This window comes from Oryctolagus cuniculus, chromosome 5 (assembly GCF_051225735.1).
Source record: "Oryctolagus cuniculus isolate XC-2025 breed Fujian yellow rabbit chromosome 5, ASM5122573v1, whole genome shotgun sequence".
Classification (NCBI taxonomy): Eukaryota; Metazoa; Chordata; class Mammalia; order Lagomorpha; family Leporidae; genus Oryctolagus; species Oryctolagus cuniculus.
In genome coordinates, this window is record NC_142871.1 from 90063123 (window position 1) to 90079828 (window position 16706).

The 16706-nt window shown below is 36.2% G+C and overlaps 1 protein-coding gene across 2 annotated transcripts in view; it reads left to right on the forward strand.

Annotated features, from left to right (window-relative positions):
- IBTK (inhibitor of Bruton tyrosine kinase) overlaps window positions 1-16706 on the forward strand; it is a 94149-nt gene that overhangs the window by 14085 nt on the left and 63358 nt on the right. For both annotated transcript variants that reach the window (XM_002714548.6, XM_008263147.5), the window contains exons 5-10: window positions 4208-4318; window positions 5590-5760; window positions 7822-7939; window positions 8026-8206; window positions 10832-10955; window positions 14828-15005. In XM_002714548.6, the coding sequence (XP_002714594.1) occupies window positions 4208-4318; window positions 5590-5760; window positions 7822-7939; window positions 8026-8206; window positions 10832-10955; window positions 14828-15005 (883 nt within the window). The remainder of the gene's footprint in view (window positions 1-4207; window positions 4319-5589; window positions 5761-7821; window positions 7940-8025; window positions 8207-10831; window positions 10956-14827; window positions 15006-16706) is intronic.

Below are 16706 nucleotides of genomic sequence, written 5' to 3' on the forward strand. Positions count from 1 at the left end.
ACTGTAAAGGTTTGCTTTTTGATCTTACATCTTCATGCTGCATGTCTTCTGCTTCCTTAGATTCTGCTCCTGCTGACAGTCTTTCTCTGTAATATGTAATACTTGGTGTGTGGCTGAGTGTTGTGTCTCTAACCTCCACCTTTCTCATGAGCTTCATTTCCTTTGTTCTCTCGACTGTCTTACTAGATATTTGAATTTACCTTGGCTGAAGCGTGATTTTTCCTTCTTAACTTCCTCAACTTAATTCTTAATGCTACAAATCTGTTTCTAAATCTTAAAGATTGTACCTCAGCACATAATTATTGTGTTTCACTCTGTCTCGGGAGCCTAGGTCCCAAGGCTTTTTCAGGCTCTTTTTTGGAACAGTAACAACATCCTTTTTTTTTTTTTTCTCTCTTAAGATTTATTTATTTATTTGAGAGACAGAGTCACAGACAGACAGGGATGGACAGAGAGACAAGGTCCTCCATCTGCTAGTTCACTCCCCAAATGGCCAAACTGGCTGGAGCTGAGCCGATCCGAAGCCAGGAGCTAGGAACTTCTGGATCTTCCATGTGGGTGCCGATGTCCAAGCATTTGAGCATCTTCCACTGCTTTCCCAGGCCATAAGCAGAGAATTGGATCAGAAGAGGAGCAGCTGGGACATGAAATGGTGCCATATGGGCTGCCAGCACCGCAGGTGGAGGCTTAACTTACTACTCCACAATACTGGCCCCCAGTGTCCTAACTTGACTCCTTGGCTGCATTCATTTCCAACGATTAATATTCTATTAATATTCTTCTCTAGACTTGATTGTCTTTAGAAAACAAAGCTAATTATGTCTTTTCCTGCTACTTCACCTTTGGATTAAATCCAAACTCTGACTTGAAATGTAAGGCCTTTTTCAGTCTTCCTAAACTAACATTTCTGCTCATATTTTTCATAACTTATTATTATTTTTTTCTGCATTTTGAAGTTAAAAAAGCTGTTTTTGTGCAGAATATGAGCTTGGAGCTTTTTTGTTAATAACCTACTGCTTTTTCTTAGCTTTCAACAAATGTTCATATATCACATACCTATAAACTCTTAGCTCAAGTTTTAAGATTGAATTCTCAGAAAGTTTTTAGAGCTACCTAGACAACATATGCCTGATTTGCCTAGAACAGTTCTGGTTTATGATTCTTTTCCTAGTGTGACTGTTGATATCATTCATTGCATTCTGAAAAATATTTAGATGATCACTTATGGCTATCATATTTAGAGTTCTGTAGGACACTAGAGTTTTGCATTTTTTTTAAACTTAAAGTCGTGATCTAATGGCTTACAACCATCAATTATGAAACAGAACAGTTAATATTAGGGAATATTAAGTTTTGAGAGATCAGGAACAAGAGCCCATATAGGAATGAAAAGTAGCTAGATGTTAGAGAAAGAGCAGTGTCCTAAAAGCTAGGATTCTGGCAGGCCATCCACCTATACCTGGAAGGAATTAACGATTACGAAAGTTCTGGAGATGGGCAGGAATCATAAGCCTGGTATCTGAGTCTAGTGACTGTGAGGGAGATGAGCAGTGTAGTGAGCATTTACAGCTAATAGGTTCTGCCCGAATGCAGTCCAGAGCTTAAGTAAATATACACCGAGCTTGAGCAGGTACTGAGAATCCTTAAAATGGTGATTCACACCTTAGCAACCAGTGATGATTAATTAGAGTTGAGGCATAAGAAAGATGCCTGTTTTTCTTTTCCAGAGTTAGTACATAGTGCAGCCCAATTTCATGAACCCTTCGGGAGCAGAGGCTTTTACATAAGAGTGAAACAATAATGGTGACATTAGGAAAATAGACTGATGGTACCTTCTGATTCTAAAATATGTGTGCTATAGAAGAATTGAGATATTCCACTTGACAGCATTATAGGTAAAACAGTGTACTCAGAAAGGAAGCCACATTTCAGCTAAGGCAAGGATATAAGATTATTTTGTGAGTATTTAAGGATCATGGAGATTTCATCTACCACAAAATGAATATTAGGGAGTATACTATGCATAGGTTTTAGAAGAAGGAAAACAGTAGGCCGGCGCCGTGGCTCAATAGGCTAATCCTCCACCTTGCGGCGCCGGCACACCGGGTTCTAGTCCCGGTCAGGGCGCCGGATTCTGTCCCGGTTGCCCCTCTTCCAGGCCAGCTCTCTGCTATGGCCAGGGAGTGCAGTGGAGGATGGCCCAGGTGCTTGGGCCCTGCACCCCATGGGAGACCAGGAAAAGCACCTGGCTCCTGCCATCCGATCAGCGCGGTGTGCCGGCTGCAGCGGCGGCCATTGGAGGGTGAACCAACGGCAAAGGAAGACCTTTCTCTGTCTCTCTCACTGTCCACTCTGCCTGTCCAAAAAAAAAAAAAAAAAAAAAGAAGAAGAAGGAAAACAGTGTGAATTTCAATCAGGAAAGAAGAAGCAAGTATGATAATATTTACTGAAGACCAATGATACAGAAAGCGCTATTAGTTATTGAAAAGGGGCTGATTCAGTAGCACAGTACCAACTTAACTACCACAGACCATAGAGTATTAATATTATCATTACATATGACCAGTAATTCAAAAGACACATTGAATTGCCTTGTTTAAAAATTCAGAGATTTTCAGGAACAGCGCTGTGGCACAGTGGGTTAATGCCCTGGCCTGAAGCGCCGGCATCCCATATGGGCGCCAGTTCTAGTCCCGGCTGCTCCACTTCCCATCCAGCTCTCTGCTATGGCCTGGGATAGCAGTAGAAGATGGCCTAAGTCCGTGGGGCCCTGCACCCACGTGGGAGACCCGGAAGAAGCTCTTGGCTCCTGGCTTTGGATCGGCGCAGCTCTGGCTGTTGTAGCCATCTGGGGAGTGAACCAGTGGGTGGAAGACCTCATTCTCTCTGTCACTACCTCTCTCTGTAACTCTGTCTTTCAAATAAATAAAATGAATCTTTTAAAAAAAAATTCAGAGACTTTCAAGTTGGGTGACTTAAGCTCTCTGGTATCACTGATTGGTTAATAGTAGAAATTATAGATTGTAGAATAGCATTCTAATAATGAATAAAATGTGTAATTTTTGATTCATAAAATGATTTTTCCCTTATAAGTTCTAACTTTAAAGTGTAAACTTGGTTTTTAATTTTAGACTTCCTTTTAAGTTATTTGTGGTACAAGACCTGTCCAATAACTCTTTTTTTTTTTTTTTTTTTTTTTTTTTTTTTTTTTTTTGAGTGGCACGTTGTGTTTAGAGAGTTCTCTGAGGGGGTCTAAGGATACATGTAAATATCTGGAGCTTATAGTTCATTTTATATTTTCTTATTTTCCAAAGGATCTTCACTTTCTGAAAAATTTCTCTAGGATTTCTTTATTTCTCAGTCATCTTTTTGTATCCTAATTTAGAAATATTTATAGATAGAAATATAAATACAAGTGATTTTTTAAGACAATAAAAATGTTTAAATGGTAGTAAGATAAAATGAGTTTAATGAATATTAAATGCACTGAAAACAGCAAAATGTGACCTGGTGGGTTAGGTGTATGTAGATTTAAAGCTGCTTTTGGTTCCTGTTACTGCTCATGCAGTTTGACCATTTCCTTATTCTTATTGTCTGGAAGATGTAGGTATTATAGGTGTGTATTTTGGTACAGAGAGGATGGTGCAAATGGGGCAGATAAAAAAGGAAGTAGGAAGGAGAAAAACTATAAAATAAATATAAATCAATAAATATAAAGTTGATGTCATATAATGTATTAAAGATGTATTGGATAAAACTAGAGGTGGAAAAAGGGCATTCTGCTTTCTCATCCCTGTGTATAAATAAATTATGTAAGGCCTTGCCACCATTTTATCACTCTTAGCAATCTTTATGCTACTCTGCTCAATTTTTACTGTTTGGTATTTCATTAATTTGGAAACAGCTAGCTTCTACCTCTTGTGGTTAAACACGTTTTTCTTGTTTAATCTCTTCTCTAAGTAACATGTTTAATTACCTTTTTTGTTCTTTTTGCATGTTAGTGTTTTAGACATAATTTTAAAATAAACCATACATATTTATATGATTATTATAAAAAATTTTAAACATGTAGTGCAAAGTGGAGATAATAGTATAATGAATCTACATGTACATATCAGCTTGTTGAAACAATTAGGTATTTGAATTTTTTTTATAAAATAAAATATTTAATTACAGAGTTTCATGATATTTTCTTATTTTCCCTTAGGTGGTGCTTTGTAAATTTCACTCAGTCTTTCTGTCCCAGAAAGGGCAAGTTTATACCTGTGGTCATGGCCCTGGAGGACGTTTAGGACATGGAGATGAACAGACATGCTTGGTAACTGAAATGTTATTACACTGTTTAGGTAACTTCAGTAAAACATTGGTAAACTGGAAGCTTTAGTTAGCTAAAAAAATTTTTTTATCAAGTGTTAGGAGAAAATAATATACCAACTGGTGATAAATTATGATAACTTAGTTATTTTCCTAATATATAATGTTCAAATTAAGGACTTAAACAGAGATATCAAGGAGAAATAATTTTTTGCAGCAAATACTGAGTCAGGAGAGTATATAAGTAAACTTCACAATATTTCCAGAGTTAAAATAAAAAAAAAAGGCAGACTAACTGTAAAACCCTTTTCCTGAGGCAGTCCAGGTTTTTTATTTTGAATTTCTCATTAAAGTGTCTTTGATCTAAAAATTGAACCAATATGTTCATTGTATAATTGCTGAATTGATTTTTAAGCTTTCAACAGTGTATTGGAAGAAATCTAGTTTATTACATACCAGAAAATTGGCTCGCCAGTGTATTTTTAAGATTTTTTTTGTTGAGGTAATTATTGGCATATTTATGAACTATTCAAGGTTGGCTTTCAAAAGGAGAGAAAGCTGTTGTGACAATAGCTTTAATGTTTTTTTTGAAGGTTTGCGGTGTTCCAGGTATTATTTTTGTTTTTCATGAACTATCATTAATATAACTTAAGTCTCACAACAACCTTGTGAGTTACAGAGATTATTATTTGCTTTTTATATCTGATAATACTAATAAAGTGATCATTTATTGGTTGCTGCTTTCTTCAGAAGAGAAAAATGTGATACTGAGAGGTTAGGGAATTTGATTGAGATTAAATAGCTTATAAGTGGGAAGTCACATAACACATCAGAGGTTTCACCCAAGGGAAAAGTATTATGAATATAATGAATAAGATTTAAACTCGGACAGATGACTCCAAAAGAATATGATATATTGTTATGTTTGATTACTTACTGAAGGAAAGCCTGGATTCCTTTATTTACTTCTTAAAAAATACCAGTGAATACTTTGAAGAGCCCTACTCATACTAAACAAATTTGTACTTGGAATATCGTAAGGACTTAAAAAGCATTTATTGAATTATTTTATCAAAATGTCTTTCTGGGTTCACTTATTTCTCTTATAAACCATTGAACATATCATTTTAAACATATCTGCTCTTTGCTGAAATATAAAGTTTATCTGTGATAGATATAGGTATACATCAGTAATGTCATTCTGGATGTAGTATTATATTCTACTTGCATTTTTATATAAGTAGTTAATATATTACATCAAAATTAATTTTATAGGTCCCCAGACTTGTGGAAGGACTGAGTGGTCATAATTGTTCCCAAGTGGCAGCTGCTAAGGATCATACTGTTGTATTAACTGAAGATGGATGTGTTTATACATTTGGTCTAAATATTTTTCATCAATTGGGAATTGTTCCTCCACCTGCCAGTTGTAATGTCCCCAGACAGGTAAACTTCTCTATTTATACAATAAGGTGACTATTTTGTATAAAACCTATATGAAAGATGTTGACAGAACAACTTATTTTACTTATTTAACTTCATCTTCATTGTGTGTGTGTGTATTTAAGTTTTCACAGGTGAAACTAAGCTTAGTATAAATTAGCATTTTTTTGGAATAACAAAGAAAGCACTTAGGAAATGAAGTACTCCATAGATTAGCCTCCAAACTACCCTAGATTCAGTGTTGAAGTATTCATAATAGAGATGTGGAGGATTTGAAGCTTAGAGTTTTTAAATCCTCTTTAAGAAAAATTTCATTTATCAGTACAAAATGGGCCAGTGCAAGTGAAGCATCTAGAAACTCAACTTCTATTTTGCTTCAGCAAGTCTGCCTGTGTGTGAATGTCATATTTGGTAGTTGATGAGAGGGGACATGGGTCTAAAAGCCACATTCTCAGTTCTTTCTGACTTTGAACTGCACAACCATCACCAGAAAGTGCCCTTTACAACATTCAGGGCCCTATAATACATAGAACTGAGATTGGTGCTCTAAATTAATACGAAGAGTCATCACTGATAATGTGTTTTCACCTTAAACTTTTTGCGTTTCAGAGGTTAAATTTCTTTTTTTTTTTTTAGTAGAAACACTTACATGAGAGTATAGACAAAGGCTGTAAACAATAATCAAATCTTAAAATGTTCATGTAGTTTGCATTTTTTGTGCTGTGTGTATTATTACCAGAAATCAGGGAAAACATGGGATATTTGTCTTTTAGGGACTGGCTTATTTCACTAAGCATAATGGTTTCCAGTTGCATCTATTTGTTGCAAAAGACAGGATTTCCTTTTTTTTTTTTTTTACTGCTGAGTGATATTCTGTAGTGTATACATACCACATTTTCTTTATCCAGTTGTTTGCAAGTTTAATGTTCTGATTTAAAAGTATTTCTAGATATACTTTTTTAAATGAACATTTAAATTCAGAACCTTTCTATTTGTTTTGATTAATGGATCAATAGAAATTGTTCAAAACAATTGGAGGTGTTCAGCCTGATACTTTTTAGAAGAAATGTAATTTCTTTTTAAAAATTTTATTTATTTATTTGAGAAGTAGAATTATAGAGAGAGAAAAAACAGAGAGAAAGGTCTTTATTCACTGGTTCACTCCCCAAATGGCCACACCGGCTGGAGCTTGGCTGATTAGGAGCAAGTAGCTTTTTCAGGGTCTTCCACGTGGGTGCAGGGGCATAAGCACTTGGGCCATCTTCCACTGCTTTCCCAGGCCATAGCAGAGAGCTGGATTGGAAATGGAGCAGCTGGCACTCCAGCTGGAGCCCACAAAGGATGCCTGTGCTACAGGAGGCAACTTTAACTGCCATGCCCCAGCTGTAGCCCCTACAATTTCTTTTTAGTCATTAAGCATTTTATAGAACTAAGAATGGCAAAAATATTCTTATTGTGTGGCAGTCTTGGAGCTCTTGTTGATAAAAGAATACCTGGTATTCTGATTTGGGATCAACTTTGACCCCTGGTAGCCATTTGACAATGCCTGGAGAAATTTGTATTCTTAACAACTAGAGGGAGTTGGTGGTGCTACTAACAGGTGGTCAGTAGAGTTAAGCGATAGTACTAAACATATGGCACACAACATAATCCCTTACAACAAAGACTTGTTTGGCCCAAGTTTTAATAGTGCCACTGTTTTAACAACCTGGGTATGTCAAATTTGAAAGTATCACATTTTCTAATAAAGAATGAGAATGCCTGTTTTGTATATTACTTGGTAGAAAAACATAAGTAACTAAAAGTTTACTAATTTGGTTTTTGTGCCATGTCAGTTTTCCATATGTTAAAACTGCCGACTGAAAGTGCATGGGAACATTGTGTTTTGAGAAGAGGCTGTGTCTCAGTATGAGTGCTAAGCTCTGTTAGCAATGATTGCCATTAACACTGGAGGGACGCTAGCAGCAAATATGCTGTATAAGTATTTACCATCCTGGTTTATTGGATCTTTGAAACATTGTACTAGATTAGGTAATCTGCAGTCTTATTTGTCTTTTTGAATAGATGCAGGCAAAATATCTGAAAGGAAGGACAATCATTGGGGTAGCAGCGGGCAGGTTTCACACAGTGCTCTGGACACGAGAAGCTGTTTACACTATGGGACTCAACGGTGGACAACTAGGTAAGAAATCGTTATTGACTTTTTAAAAAAAAATGGGCTCTTGGACAGATATTTTATGATTTGTTTATTTGTATGATTTTTTTTAGGCTATTTGCTAGATCCCAATGGAGAAAAATGTGTAACTGTTCCTCGTCAAGTCTCTGCTCTTCATCATAAGGACATTAGTGTGTCTTTGGTTGCTGCAAGTGATGGGGCCACTGTCTGTGTAACCACCAGGGGAGATATTTATTTACTTGCAGACTACCAGTGCAAGAAAATGGCATCTAAGTATGTATATTTCTGTGAAAGAAGCATAACTTTAATAATATGGGTTATTTAATAATAGTTATTTAATAATAGTTCTCTTCTTCTAGCAATTATCTTGAGTATCAGCTTAATGCTATGTTTTGTAAATGTCCGATGGGAAAGGTTGAAATGTGTTGGGGAGAGTCAGAAGTCTTTTCCTTTCATCTTAATCTTTTAGCAAGGATCCAGTAAATATGAAATTTCTCTTTGTAAATTGTAAAGCAGTATTTCTGAATTGTGTTTAACATGTGGTTAAATATGATCTATGTGATTTTTCTTTTTGTTATTGTTCATAATTCTTGGTTGTGACAATATCATCATCAGCTCATATGTAGCCTTTTTGATATTATACACATATTTTTAAAAAATAATTGTACACTTGGAACTCTATATACAGGTTCAGTATTTATCTGGCATTTTTAAAAATAATCTTTATATTTGTGTAGTCTCTTTTTAATTGCAATAAGCTAGAGGTTAGTTGACTAAGCAAAAAGATCAGAGAATCATAACATTTTTAATATGAATGGATTTACCAGTTGGAATGCCTTGTTCTTTGTGTATAAACAGTACTTATAATGTATCACCTGTGATTTCATTTTGATTAGTTTAAGGAGAAAGTGCTTAAAAACTGTTGTGAAGAAATCTAGGTGCAAAATCCTTTGTTTTTAATATATTTCAATCTTTTATAGTTGGTGAATCCATATCTATTTTTATAGCAGTTTTATAGAAAATGCTTTTGTTCTTTTTATACTACTATTTCATTAGTTTAGATAATATTTCATTATGTAATTATAGCAAAAAATGAACGCATAGAAATAGGTCTGTTGCATAAATACAACTGATTCCTAGAAGATATGACTCTTATTAGTGGAAATAGTCATAAACGTGAATTCTGTTTTTTTTTAAAGACATTTATTTATTTATTTACCTGAAGTAACAGAGAGAGAGACAGAGAAAGAGAGAGATCTTCCATAGGTGGTTCACTCCCAAATGGCTGCAACGGCTAGAGCTGGGCAGAACTGGGAGGATCCAAAGCCAGGAGCCAGAAGCTTTTTCTTGGTCACCCATGTGGGTGCAGGGGCCCGAGTATCTGGGCCATCTTCTGCTGTTTTCCCAGATGCATTAGCGTGGGAGCTGGATTGGAAGTGGAGCAGCAGGGACTTGAACCAGCACCCATATGGGATGCTGGCACTGTAGGTGATGGCTTTACTTGCTATGCCACAGCACTGGCCCTATGAACATGAATTCTAGAGAATAACTGTCTAACTTTGAAAGCAATTAGGAATTTAAATTTAAATGCAACAAAATGTGCTTTTGCTAATTAAGAGTTGGTAGCTTCTTAAACAGGTACCCTCTATGAAGTTAGCTCCTGTTCAGAAAATGTCAGACATCAGTTTGTCACAAGCTATCTTCTGTGTCCATCAATTAGAGAGTTAGACAGTGAGAGAGACAGAGAGAGAGTTATAGGCAGTGAGAGAGAGACAGAGAGACAGAGAGAAAGGTCTTCCTTCCGTTGGTTCACTCCCCTAATGGCCACTACGGCCAGCGCTACACTGATCCAAAGCCAGGAGCTGGGTATTTCCTCCCTGTCTCCCATGCGGGTGCAGGGCCCAAGCACTTGGGCCATCCTCCACTACCTTCCAGGGCCACAGCAAAGAGCTGGACTGGAAGAGGGGCAACCGGGACAGAATCTGGTGCCCCAACTGGGACTAGAACCTGGGTGCCGATGCCGCAGGCAGAGGATTAGCCAAGTGAGCCATGGAGCCGGCCAGAATGTTACTTTTAACATAATTATAATTCATATTTCTGTATAGAAACATGAAATTGTGAAAATACATGTTTTCTTAGAACTGATTAAAAAAATTTTTTTTTCTTGAGCATGGGGTGATTTGTGGTATAGTAGGTTGTATTTTTGCTTAACATTTGTAAGACTTGCTCTTGAAACAGTGCATTCTATAAATGTAAGTTATATTCAAGTTTTTAAAAGAAAATTCCTTTGTTACAAAATAAGTTATGACATGGTAATTTTAATTTCTGTGATGTTGGCAAACTGTCTGAAAGTTAGGAGTGTGATTGGAATAGCATCAGGCAGGTTTCACACAATGCTCTGCGTATCAGATAAACAGATATAATGTGTGGCTAATGGATGAGTTACTAATTAGCAATTGTGATGACTTTCGTGGTAGGATATCTATTTAGGATTGGCCACATTTCAAATTTAGTGTTTCTGTTTCATTTTGAGGTTTGAAAATTTTCTTATCTGTTAACATTTTCTTTTCTGTTGAAATGCAGTTATTTGTAAGAGGTTATAGCCTTACTAGTTATTTAAAGCCCTTGGTGAATATGTGGAGTAACAAGTGGGTTTAGGTATTTAATGGTTATGTGGATAGAGGCATTTGAGTGGGAAGGATTTCCTTCAGAAAGTAATGGCCACCTTGTAGGGAATACTTTTAGAAAAGAAAGATGAGGAATACCAATAACCAAATCATTTTACTTCACTTTTCCCTGTAATTGCCTATAGTTATTGTTTGGTAATTTCTCTAAAATTTAGCACAGGTATTCTAGAAAAAATATTCATCTAGAATCTTTTTTATTTTTTTCACCCAGACAACTGAACTTGAAAAAGATTCTTGTATCCGGGGGTCGTATGGAATACAAGGTTGATCCTGAACATTTGAAAGAAAATGGGGGTCAGAAAATTTGCATTCTTGCAATGGATGGAGCTGGAAGGGTAAGTAATAGATTTGTGTAAAAAGTGTAGTAGTCTAGGTTCAGTTGATGGTTCTTAGAGACCTGACTGTGTGAGTGATGATTTCTGTTTGTTTCCATACTTATTTTGAGATCCAACATTAAGTAGTGAGGAACTCTTATTTTAGAGAAATTATGATGTTCAGTGTTGTGCACTATTGCTTTGTTAAATTGTAACTTAAAATTTCATTTATTTTGCTTAAAATAAATAAGGGATTTTGATGAGTTATTTGGTAGATAAACTGAATACTGACAAATGATGTTGAATTATGTAGATATGAGATATATAACTACTTTAAAAAGAGTAAAGACTAAGCAGGCAATATTATGGATTTAGTGCATAATTGGAAATTTTCTCACCAGATTCAGTTTCATATAAATATACATATAGTGTATGTATCAGGATGCTTCAGAAAGTTCCTGAAAGAATATATGAAAAGAAAATGTTATTTTCCATGAACTTTTTGAAGCTTCCTTGTATACAAGTAGAGATTATAATTATTAATATTATATATAAAATATAGTACATGAAGAATCTTTTATCTTTTAAATAAATAGAATTCAAGTTGTAGTTACTTGCGCAAACAAATCAATAAATTTCTCTACTAAAAATTTAAAATGTTTTAAAATTATATATATTTAAATACCACTTAATATATAAATAATTGTATTTTACATACAAAATAACTTAAAACAAATAATTTATAAAATTTAAATGTATTTAAAACACATGTTATACATTAGTAACACTGGAAAATTACACACTATGACTAGAAAAGTAAAAATGGATTTCTATCATCTGCTTATAAAATAAAAATATATTAAGAATGTTTTCTGAGGCTTAAAAAGTACTGTAAAATTTGACATTTTAGAAATTGAATGCAATTATAAAGCTGCAGCTACAGATTCATTATAGGCTTAAATTTGTATCACTGATAATTTTAACAGATGGAACTACATTTAATAATTAGAACATTTTTACTAATGGAAAGAAAGATTACATAAAAGAGTTGAAATAAACTTATATTTAACTTTGGAATATATTTTCATATATATTAATGTAGATATAGCTTGTATTTCTGAATATTTACTTCCTTCAAAATGGAGTCTCACTATGAAAACAAGCTGTGAAGGAATCAACCTCAATGAATATAGTCTTTTTTGTAAATACCCTTTGAGTGACCTTGGTAGATAATATCCTGTGTATTAATTTTCCTAACTTAATTATGAGAGAATTATACTTTCTATTTTTTAATTTTTTTAAAGATTTATTTATTTATTTTGCTTTTGTTTATTTTTTTAACTTTTATTTAATAAATATAAATTTCTGAAGTACAGAATATGGATTACAATGGCTTCCCCCCCATAACGTCCCTCCAACCCGCAACCCTCCCCTATCCACTCCCTCTCCCTTTCCATTCACATCAAGATTCATTTTTGATTCTCTTTATATACAGAAGATCAGCTTAGCATACATTAAGTAAAGATTTCAACAGTTTGCTCCCACACAGAAACATAAAGTGAAAAATACTGTTTGAGTACTAGTTATAGCATTAAATCTCAATGTACAGCACACTAAGGACAAAGATCCTACATGAGGAGTAAGTGCACAGTGACTCCTGTTGTTGACTTAACAAATTGACACTCTTGTTTATGGCCTCAGTAATCACCCTAGGCTCTTGTCATGAGCTGCCAAGGCTATGGAAGCCTTTTGAGTTCACTGACTCTGATCATATTTAGACAAGGCCATGGTCAAAGTGGAAGTTCTCTCCTCCCTTCAGAGAAAGGTACCTCCTTCTTTGATGACCCATTCTTTCCACTGGGATCTCACTCGCGGAGATCTTTCATTTAGTTTTTTTTTTTTTTTTCCCCCAGAGTGTCTTGGCTTTCCATGCCTGAAATACTCTCATGTGCTTTTCAGCTGGATCCGCATGCCTTAAGGGCTGATTCTGAGGCCAGAGTGCTGTTTAGGACATCTGCCATTCTTTGGGTCTGCTGTGTATCTCACTTCCCATGTTGGATCATTCTCTCCCTTTTTGATTCTATCAGCTAGTATTTGCAGACACTATTCTTGTTTATGTGATTCCTTTGGTTCTTAGTCCTATCATTATGATCAATTGTGAACAGAAATTGATCACTGGGACTAGTGAGATGGCATTGGTACATGCCACCTCGATGGGATTGAATTGGAATCCCCTGGTATGTTTCTAACTCTACCGGTTGAGGCAAGTCAGCTTGAGCATGTCCCGAATTGCACATCTCTTCCCTCTCTTATTCCCACTCTTATATTATTTATTTATTTGAAAGTCAGAGTTACACAGAGAGAGGAGAGGCAGAGAGAAAGCGAGAGAGAGAGAGAGAGAGAGAAAGAGAGAGAGGTCTTCCATTCGATGATTCACTCCCCAATTGGCTGCAACTTCTACTGCTTTCTCGGGCCATAACAGAGAGCTGGATTGGAAGTGGAGCAGCCGGGTCTTTAACGGCACCTGCGTGGGATGCTGGCGCTTCAGTCCAGGGCGTTAACCCTCTGCGCCATGGCCCTAGGAAATTATACTTTTAAAACATCAGCAGTTTTAGGAGTTATGGTATAGCAGAGTGCTGGTTTGAGTCCTGACTACTCCACTTCCCGTCCAGTTCCTTGGAAAGGCAGCAGATGATGGTCTGAGTGCTTGGGCTCCTGACACCCACCTGGAGACCAGGGTAGAATTCTTGGATCTTGACTTCTGCTTTGCCCAGACCTGGCTGTTGCAGCTACCTGGGAAGTGAACCACTAAATGGAAGATTTTTCTCTCTCTATCTTTGTCACTCTACCTTTCAAATTAATGAATAATTATTATTGTATTATAAATCATACATTATTAATTATACATAAATAAAATTAATGAATAAATCTTTTTGCAGAAAAAGATTAGTTGATTAGTTTTTCAAGTGAAAGTATACTTGGGTTGCCAATATATGAAATGTAAAATGAGTTGCTGCTCTATTTAAGCTGAATTGGGAAGCCTAATACTCTTAGCTTTATTACCCTCTCCCTCTCTTATCAGTAATTCCTGATCCACTTTGTAGGACTGCTAAGGTTTTCAGAACCATTTAGAACCTTTGAACTCTGATGGTTTTTCTTTAAGATTTTTAGTTATCTTGTATAATTGAGTTATGTAAGCATGTGTCTTTTTTTCTTGAGAGAGTGAAGTTTAGATATTTAGTGTGGTTTTTCAGTTTTCCTGGAAATAAATGGCTATAACAAATCTGAGTTTTAGCTTTAATACTGAAAATTACTTCTCCCTGAAAGAAGTTTTTTTCTTTCCTTATTATTATTATTAAGATTTATTTATTTGAAAGAGAACAGAGAGGGAGAGACAAAGGACAAAAAGATTTTCCATCCACTGGTTCACTCCCCAGCTGGCCACAACAGCCAAGGGTGGGCTAAACCAGAGTCAGGAGCTAGCAATTCCATCCTACCTAGTCTTCCACATGGGTCTGGGGCTACCTTCCGGGCCTTCCCAGGAAGCTGGATGGAAGTGTGGAACAGCTGGGTCTCAAACTCTTACTCTGATACAGGATGCTGATGTTGCAGATTCTGGTACAGTGCTGGCCTCAAGATTAGTGTAGGAATAATTTTTAATGCTTCATATTTGCTTTACATACTTTTCTGAAAGACACAGTTCGTTAAAGTCATCCTTTCATACTATCTGTCTTTTTGTGTGGAAGAATGTTTATTGAAGCATATTAATTAGAGCTTTTATTTTGACAGTATTATCACAGTTTCAGATTTTGGTTTTTCAGGTTGTTTTATGTTCTGGTGTGATTTGGTTGCTATATTGCTTTATATTCCAATGTAATTTGATTTTATTATAGGTGTTCTGCTGGAGATCAGTTAGCAGTTCTCTGAAGCAGTGTCGATGGGCCTATCCACGCCAAGTCTTCATTTCTGATATTGCTTTAAATAGAAATGAAATTCTGTTTGTCACACAGGAAGGGGAAGGATTTAAAGGGAAATGGTTTGAAGAAAAAAGAAAGAGTGCTGAAAAGAAAGGTCAGTTCATATATGTAGACAGCACATAAAATGCCTTTCAGTTAACCTTTAATTTCACAAGTATTATTCGGGTTTACAAGTATAATTAAATTTTTATCCTTATGCATTCATGTGTTTATTTTGTGATTAGTTTAATGCCTAGATCCTATTGGGCTGTAAGTTCAATGATGACAAAGACCATGCATATTCTGTATCCTTAGTTTTGGCATATTTGCTGGCACATTGTCATCCCTCATTAAGTCATCTATTGATTGAATAAATTATTTATTGGATATTAAAAGTGTTTCTAATTACTCAAAATTAGACATTTTCTTGAACATCATAAAGCCACAAAGAAATGAGTTTTTATTAATTTACTGATTAGTTGTATTTCTTTTATTTCTTCATAAATTATTCAAGTTTGTAAACATTTAGAATAGTTTTTCAATATACTTGACAGGGTGAGGTCTTTTTTTTTTTTTTTAAAGATTTACTTATTTACTTGAAAGTCAAAGTTACACAGAGAGGGAAAGAGAGAGAGAGAAGCAGAGGGAGGGAGGGAGGGAGCGAGAAAGGTCTTGCATCTGCTGGTTCACTCCTCAGTTGGCTGCAATGGCTGGAGCTGTGCAGATCCAAAGCCAGGAGCCAGGGGCTTCTTCCAGGTCTCCCATGCAGGTGCAGGGGCCCAAGGACTTGGGCCATTTTCTACTGCTTTCCCAGGCCATAGCAGAGAGCGGGATTGGAAGTATAACAGCTGGGACTTGCCGGCCCATATGGGAGGCCGGCACTGCAGGTGGTGGCTTTTACCCACTATGCCGCAGTGCAGGCCCCAGGGTGAGGGTTTTTTATTTTTTTAAGATTTATGTATTTATTCGAAAGTCAGAGTTACACAGAGAGAGGAGAGGCAGAGAGAGAGAGAGAGAGAGAGAGAGAGAGAGAGGTCCTCCATCCGATGATTCACTCCCCAATTGGCTGCAGTGGCCGGAGCTGCGCCGATCCGAAGCCGGGAGCTGGAGCTTCTTCTGGGTCTCCCACATGGGTGCAGGGGCCCAAGGACTTGGGCCATCTTCCACTGCTCTCCCAGGCCACAGCAGAGAACTGGATTGGAAGTAGTTTCGAGCTGGCGCCCATATGGGATGCCGGCACTTTGGGCCAGGGCATCAACCCACTGCACCGCAGCGCCCCTAGGGTGAGGTTTAATGATACAAAAATATAAGTTGGGCTTCTGTATTCAGGTACTTATAAGCACATAAGGGCAATAGACATGCATATAATTGTAGTTCACAGATGTAGGTATTAATATGTACACAATAAGTTTCTTGAGAGTATAGAAATTGGAATAACTGAGTGTGGAGAGCGGAGTACTAAAGCCTGCTAAGACTTATATAGAGTGAATGTATGAGTCACCAGAACCTAGGTTTGCTATGTTGTCCTTAGAATTGTGTCTTAGTCACATCTTGTTATCTGAAATGGAATTCATGATCTCATGCTCTGGCATCTGCTTCTCAGTGTTTTACTGGCAAATTGTTATCTTTGGTACCCATATTCCTTCCCATACCCATCCAGTCAATCACCAACTTTTGTTACTTCTGTCTTAAATGTTTCTGAAATCCTTGTACTTTTCTCCAGATTGATTATGACAGTCTTAATCTGTATCTTTTTCTATCCTTTTTTTGGACTTAAAATGATATACTAAATGACTTCTTTATATCTACCCTTTCT